The 7868-nt window shown below is 46.7% G+C and overlaps 1 protein-coding gene across 2 annotated transcripts; it reads left to right on the top strand.

Moving 5' to 3' along the window:
• Positions 1-459: 459 nt before the first annotated feature.
• Positions 460-7201, top strand: Crabp1 (cellular retinoic acid binding protein 1). Of its 2 annotated transcripts, XM_076848715.1 has the most exons (4): positions 460-529; positions 1056-1234; positions 3182-3295; positions 7151-7201. In XM_076848715.1, exons 1-4 carry the CDS (start codon positions 460-462, stop codon positions 7199-7201), a joined length of 414 nt encoding a protein of 137 aa, XP_076704830.1. The 2 variants fall into 2 exon arrangements, with proteins under 2 accessions (XP_076704830.1, XP_076704831.1); XM_076848716.1 differs by lacking the exon at positions 3182-3295.
• Positions 7202-7868: the final 667 nt, after the last annotated feature.

The raw sequence follows: 7868 nt of genomic DNA, 5'->3' as shown, positions 1-7868 counted from the left end.
ACCCCACTACTCATTTTAACTTTATAGAATGGATGTTTCAAACATATGCAAGAGTAGAATGATGTCAAATTCTCAAGGCCAAGCTTCGTCAAGGACCAGTCTCATTTCTTCAAACCTCCCATCACTCATTTTAAAACAGGATGGGGGTGGCCTGGGAGAAGCGGAGGTGCCCCCCAAGTTGGAGAACCCGTTTCAGGCCGGCACCACCCGAGGCTGCGACGCCAAGGCGGAGTGGGGGCAGGGTTGGGCGGGAGTTGGGATCACACTGAGTGGGGGCCGCCGGGGGTAGGGGCGGGGCCCAAGCGGGAGGGGGGGCACCTTCGCGGTGACTCAAGGCGCGCGCTGCTGGGCGCAGAGCGCCAGTCTCCGCCTTGCAGCTCCGAGTGTGCCCGCTGCGCCGCCGCTGTCCGTGCTTGCCGCTACCTTAGCGCCGCCGCCACCGCCACCGCCACCGCCACCATGCCCAACTTCGCCGGCACCTGGAAAATGCGTAGCAGCGAGAATTTCGACGAGCTCCTCAAGGCACTGGGTAAGCGGGGGAGAAGGGCGCTCCCCGACAGGAAAAAGCGGCTTCGAAGTGCGGCGTCCCGGCCCCAGTGAGGGTGCACATTGGGGGACCTCAGGCAGTAGAGAATCCAGGGAGCGAGCGATAAATCGCTTCCATCTCCATGGGCATCTCTCCTCCCAGGGGCAAGTAGTGCCAGGGACCTACCGGTTCAGGAAAACGTTTGCTGGATGTTTGGCTTCTAACCCGACGGTTCCGCCTTTATTTCGTGCTAGATCATGGCGAGGAGCGATTACTGGAAAGTTAGGGGCTTGAAATTTGGGAACTCAATTAGAGACTAGGCTTTGCCGCGAATTCACTGGGTGACTTGGGGAAAACCACTTACCTTTCTTAGCCTGTTTCTCATTTCGAAATCTAGGGCGAGGACAGGTAGATTTTAAGGCTGGTAAAGTTAGAGATTTCGGGAAGTACCCAACAGGTCCGTGGACGAGGGGTGAATGGTGAGATCCTATGACCCGAGACCGTGGTGCACGCGCCCTTTCCTGAGCAGGTGTGAACGCCATGCTGAGGAAGGTGGCCGTGGCTGCCGCGTCCAAGCCGCACGTGGAGATCCGCCAGGATGGGGATCAGTTCTACATCAAGACTTCCACCACGGTGCGCACCACTGAGATCAACTTCAAGGTCGGAGAAGGCTTCGAGGAGGAAACTGTGGACGGACGCAAGTGCAGGGTGAGGTTTCATAGCCCGCGCAAGTGTTCCCAGGTTCCCGCTGGCGGCCCATGGACTCCTGCCACCGTAGAAATATGCCTCTCTTAGCAGCCTGTGGCGCGCTTTCGTGCTGTTTGAAGGGAGGGTTTGTGAAACCTGGTTGCCCTGGGCTCGAAAGAAAATGTCCTACCCCCTCTCCGAACCCATCCTTGTACCACCCTGAGGTGCTAACGGGCACGCTTAAAGCGCGGGCTCTGGACTGCTCAGCGTTCCCAGCTGTGACTTTTGCAGCGGTTTGGGGCACCCTCCGCGCAAGAGCAGGCCGCGCCGGAGGAAGAGGTTGCAGGGGCTGCCTGGCTCCAGGGCAGTGCTGCTGCCACGTTTCCTGTCGCAGGTGGAACAGCAGCTCTCCTGTCCCGCCCCTTGGGTCCCTGGGCCGTCTGGGAAAGCTCTGGATCCAGTTTCAGCAGTCCCAATAGCCCGGTATCCCTCCCCGCCCTCAACCGGGAAAAGGCAGAATCTTTCCAAAAGCAACGCAGGTTCTGGCTGGGGGGGGTAGATTAAGTGCCCTCTCTAAGTCCTCAAGGGCAAGAGGGTTTTTATTTCTATAAACACCGACCCAGGGATGAACAATTGTACATTTCTTTTTTGCATGGGTAAAAAACTGCATTCGGTTAAGCAGATGGAAAAATAATCACTGCTGCTGCCTCTTATATTTTAAATGAGTGACAGAATATCTGTCTCCCTGGTTTTCTTCAACGTTTTTGAAAAATGAAAATAAGTAAAAACATTACAAACAGTGGGGAATTGTTTCCTTTGCCTTCCTGGAGCTGGTGCCCAGGGAGTCTGGACCAGGCTTGGAAGAAGGACTGAAAAACCCAACGCCCCACACCCACCCCCATCCCCAGTAGGATGCACAAGGCAATCTTTGGCCCTCAAAATTGGGGACATAGTCTGAAAGTGATGCTCAGGCTTGGAACAGGTGGGATATGAGGTCCAAATCACCACGTTGTTTGTAAAAACCAAAGATCAGGACAGGATTGTTAGTCTTGAGGAAGAAGGCTTGATAATAGACAGGGCTTAATTTGGGGACAACCAAGGGTAGCTAGTGCCAGGGAGAGTAATTCTGATTTAAAAAAAAAAAAAATCAAAGGTTCACAAAACAACTGTGAGAGAAGGGCTTTATTTATCCCCCAGCCCCTACCTTGCCTGATGAAGGTGTCCCATGTGTTAGTCAAAAAGCAATTATGTGCACATTCAGTATTTCCCCAGCCCAGCTGTACCATACTTTGTGCAGACACTGGGGAAAACTGCAAAGAATCCCCCCTTTTGCCTCCCCTCCAAAAGCATGAAGAATCTTTGGGTCAGTTTGATTTAAAAAAATTTTCCTAGAAGGTTATAAATTGCAAAATGGAAGCATTTTTATCCTCAGTGTCAGAGACATCCAGGTTTATAACAAGAGGCTGTGTGCTATATCTGATGAGAAGTGCAAACAAAAGGAAAGTGTTATCCCAAAACCTCTACAGGAAATCCTTCTCCTGATCTGCTGGCTATGGATGTACTTATAAACATGGTGTCTTAACCGTTGTAAAATTTTGTGGTTCTAACGTGAAGGTTCTTGCCTTTAAAATTCAAATTGCTTGAAGAGGTAGTCTATTTTGACATAAAAGAATCATTGCGTGCTCTGAATTTTATTCCTAGAGATGTATGGCATGTCTAAGGCTTTGCTGCTTGAGTGAGTCTGTGTGTATGTGTGTGTAATACAAGGTGTATTTTATACCCCATAAAATCCATGACCAGCACTCTGAATTTGGACTTTATGTAGCTCAGCAGAGAAGATTCTATGTGCTTGTGACAAGGACCATGTGTTGCTTCTCTGTGCAGCAATTATTCTCCGGTGCTCATTGTTGTCTCTGCTCCCGCTGCCGAGACTGTAATTAATGTCACTAATGGTTTTCCTGCCTGCAGAGTTTAGCCACTTGGGAGAACGAAAACAAAATCCACTGCACGCAAACTCTGCTTGAGGGGGATGGCCCCAAAACCTACTGGACTCGCGAGCTGGCCAACGACGAGCTCATCCTGGTGAGGGCCCTTTGACCTTGAAATGATCCCAAAGTTCCCCAGATGATCCTGAGGTGGACCGCACAAAAATGTTGTTCTCATATTCTCATTCAAAGAAAGACGTTTGCCTTGGATTAAAATGTATGTTTTTTCATTTTTCTTTTTCTAATTTTGCAGTGCTGGGGTGGAGGACCTCACTGTTAGGCAAGCATCTCTACATAGCACTGAGCTGTATCCCCAGACCCCTGGGTTAAAATTGGAGCAGAAAGCCCAAGATGACAGCATAGGTCAAAGGAAGTCATCGTTAAATATTTGGCAGGAGAGAGGAGTGGCAAAATAGAGGCTAGAAACAGGCTGGGGTGCCTGCCACTATCCAAACTGCTACGTCCCTGAGGTAGTGGGAGGAAGACTTCTTTTAAGCCAACTTCCCCTCCACCCTGGCTCAGAATACTTGGGCTTTGTGAGGTCCCCCAGGATCCTAATACAGAAGGGATTCCCCCCGCCCCATTCTCATGCATTTGCTGGCTGGGAAAGGTATTAGAAATTTATATCACATCAGCACTCAGAGCCATAGAGAACTTTTTTACCTCCAGACTTACAAACTCCTTATGCCTTTGGGAGACAGAGCAGTAATGCTAATTTGGGAAATGTCTGAATGTAACAATGTGGATGGACAGGGCCTTTAGAACTGGAGAAGGTGAACTCTTACCTTAAAAGTATGCAGGCAGAAACATACAAACACCCTCAGACAAACAAAATTACCTGGTGAGGCCAAATTATAAATCCTTATAGTTTAATCACCCACCCTTCTTCCCTTTTAAGGTAGAGGAACAAAGGAAGGCTGGGAGGCAAACCACCCCCATGCTACTCCCCAAGGAAGCATTTTGTGTTTCAGGACTGATCAAACTTCTTGCAATCACCCAACCCCCAAGACTAGAAAAAGGAAAAGCCATTTTGAGTAACAAGAAATTTATATTCTTTGTTCTCCATCAGACATTTATGAACATCTCACCTCTAAGATTCCACCTGCCCCATCTTAGTGAATGTTACCCCAAAATACTGGGAATAGGAGATGGCAAAGTGTCCTGGGAACAGAACAGACTCTCTCTGTGATCTAGGCATTGCCCTTCCCTTCCCAAGCTCAGTACCCCTGCTGTAAAATTAGGGGTTGAGTTGATTTCTGGTCCCTGAGGTCCCTCTCAGCCCTGAAATTACATGTTTGTTCTGCAAGAAGACCCTAAATTGAACTGTCTCTATTGCTTTAACTGAGGCTGCTTTGATATCTCTTCCTCTCTCTCCCCTCTTGTCTTGCTGGGATGATTTAGCATGCTTTTCTCCTTTCATAGAGAAAGGACTGCCTTAATTTGCAACCTGGTTAATGTTTCCAGGGAAGGAATACTTGATGGGGTTGGGGAGCAATTTCAGGCTGAGACTTGGAAACCCCGGAGAAAAGGCACATATGGTTTACTGGGACCAGAGACAGCAAAGAGCAAATGATTTTAAGGGTTCGGAAGTGTAGCCAAGGGTTAAGTAAGATCAATTTGCTCTGAGAAGGTGTGATTTTATTAACCTTTGCAGAACCTGAGCAGCCAGAGTCATAGACCAAATTCTGCTAGAAGGACTGTACCACCTCTGAATACCACATTCCCCCCACACTATAGTTCCACCCCAGCATCCTTTCCTGGCTCAGCAAACCTATATAAGCCTCAAAGGGAGCATTAATTCTTGACATTTGGAATCTGAAATGTGGGCTTTTGTTTCAAGAGTTATTATCATGAATAAATCCAAAACATCAGGAGATGCAATCTCCATATAACAAGAGGCAAATTATTCTGGTTAAGTTGAAATAAGCTCCCCCAGTGCCAACCATAAATTGCCCCTGAGCTGTAAGTTGTGTTTCTTTGAAAACTGAGTATACTCCTTCAAACTGCTCTGGAATATTTTATGGAGAATTTTTTTTCAGCAACCTCTAAGCATAGTTTGCAGGCTGAGTAGGCCAGTTCAAATGGGGCTGGAAATGGGATTTCTTCTAGTGTCCTGAAGCCATTTGTTAGCCTCAGTGAGCTGTCAGAGAACCAGAATATTTACTACATGGGTGAAGAGTCAGATTCCTAAATTTTGGCATTCTATTTGATACTCCATGGCCACAGAGCTCAAAGAGTTCTGGAAAACCAACATGGTCTGCAGGATCCAAATATCTGAGAAGTGGATTTATGATGGGAACTCCACCTCCACATACCCACAGGACACAGAATCATCCCCGTTTCTCACTACTAGGGAAAGAGGATAGGTGTCCAGAGTGGGTAAGTGAAGTCAGAGGATCCCTAGTGGGATCATTTGGTCATTTGCTTCCTGCTAAGTATTAGAAGTATTGTTATGAAGCACATGTATTGGGATAATGCCCTAGCAAATGCTCTCTGAGAGCATTTCATGACCAATCTGCAATACACACCCCATAATTGTACAATTGTTATGTGGATTTAAAAATTTGTTTAACTCTAAAAGCCTTTTTAAACTAAAATCTTAGTCCAGTGATTTTAACTTTTGAATCTCAGGCCAGTGTGAGAATCTGATAGATAAGGACCTTCCAGCAGATAATTTTACATCTGCAAACAAACATACCCACACATCAGGCCTAATGACTTGGGAAGGTTTTGGTTTTTGAACATACACATTGCTTTCTCTGTTCTGACTGCCTGTAAGAGGCCCAGGAGAACAGGCATGTGAGTAATTGCTAGTTTTTGGAAAAGTTGAGACAACTTACTTATGGGCAATATCATTTCAGGAGCCAGAAGAAAAATGTTCTCTGTCTGCAGAATGATTCGTGTCTTCCCATCAGCAAACAAACTAACAAAGAGCCATAGAATTTTAGATGGAAAGAGCCTTTGGGATAATCTTGTTCAAGTCCTCCCCTCCCTATTGTCCACCCGCACAAGCCTAGAGAGGAAGAAAATGGCTTAGGTTTACCCAGCTGTGAGTTGGAGAGCTAGGTCGGGGTGCCAGTGCTGCGTTTTTGCAGCTGAGACCAATTTTCTAGCTTGCAGGTGATTTGAGTGTTATAATTCTCCTTCAGCATCATTGGGGGATTGGTTCTTGGACTCCCTTTGGAAAATCTATGGATGCTCAAGTCACTCCCTTTGGAAAATCTATGGATGCTCAAGTCCCTTCTGTAGAATGGGGTAGTATTTTGCATATGCCCTACGCAAATCATCCTGTATACTTTAAATCATCTCTAAATGACTAATAATACCTAATGCAATATAGATGCTAAATAAGAAGCTGTTATACTTTTTTGTTTAGGAAATAATGATGAGGGAAAAAGTGTGTATGTGTTCATACAGATGCATTGTTTTTCTGAATATTTTCAATCTGTGGTTGGTTGAATCTGAGGATGTAGAGCTTGTGGATACAGAGGCCTGTTGTAGTTACACATCAGAGTCTGTCTCCCAGGCTTCATAGCTGCTTCCTGGAAATCAATTTTATTCTGTCTCCAAAGCAGTCTCATCTCACTTGTTGGTATTGGATCCTGTGACCCCAGCTGTCCAAGCCCCTTGCTCTCTTGCAGTGGTTTGAAAGAAGATGGAACCCCTTCAGAAATGTCCAGTATGAAGTTCTTCCCCTTTTGATATAACTTCAAAACTAAAGCTGAGAAACTTGCATTTCTTATGTCAATACCCCAGTTGCCTCTGCCATTAAGGAGCTTGGGGAGGAACCCCAAACCCTTAGTGCTTACTTAGCATCAGCACAACAGGAAATTGAATGCCTGTTACAAACAGTTTTTAACAGGGCAGTAACTGGCCTTATTAGCAATATGCTTTAAACATTTTTTGCACAGGCATCTGTACTGATTGGTTTTCCTTTTCTTCTTCTCTGCAGACATTTGGTGCCGATGATGTGGTCTGCACAAGAATTTATGTCCGGGAGTGAAGGCGGCCAACTTGTTCCCACTTTTGGGACAGGATGCAGGTTTCCCCAAGGAATGTCATAGGTCTGAGTTGCCAGTGGGCCATCCTCCCCCCTATCAACGTTAGGTGATCCCATTTTCCCTGTGACAATGTTGTAGTGTTCCCCTCAAGGTCTCTGTGCCTCTTGTACCCCTGGTGCTCTGTAGTTTGGCAATGCATGGTTGCATCAGTCATTAAACTGGTTGGACGCATCTTGAATGTTTTTCCTTTTTGGGACTGCTCCTTGGGTTTCAAATTACTGTGTACTGGTGCCCCCAGCACTGCATCCATCTGTATGGTGTTCTCAGCTTGAGCCTGCTGCCTAGGTGTTGAGCTCTGAGCGAGCATCAGCAGTCACAAACTGGGCTCCTGCAGAGGTGGGGTCCAGGCCATAGATCCAGCTACAAATGGACCTCATCATGTTGTTTTTAAGTGAATTAGTTGCTACTGGTGATTCCAGGCAGAAAAGGGCACGTTCAAAAGGCTTAATTGAGGAGAACTCATAAGGGAGGGACTGTTTATATGGGCATTAACAAGGTCAGAATGAAAAAGAACCAACAAAGGAAGGTGAGGCACCCACAAACTAGCAACAGAATGAGCCCTTATCACTCCTAGATCTGAAGATAGAGGGCAGCAAGGTCACCAAATCA

The sequence above is a fragment of the Callospermophilus lateralis genome, chromosome 3 (genome assembly GCF_048772815.1).
Source record: "Callospermophilus lateralis isolate mCalLat2 chromosome 3, mCalLat2.hap1, whole genome shotgun sequence".
Taxonomy (NCBI): Eukaryota; Metazoa; Chordata; class Mammalia; order Rodentia; family Sciuridae; genus Callospermophilus; species Callospermophilus lateralis.
This window is presented reverse-complemented; position numbering and strand designations above follow the sequence as displayed.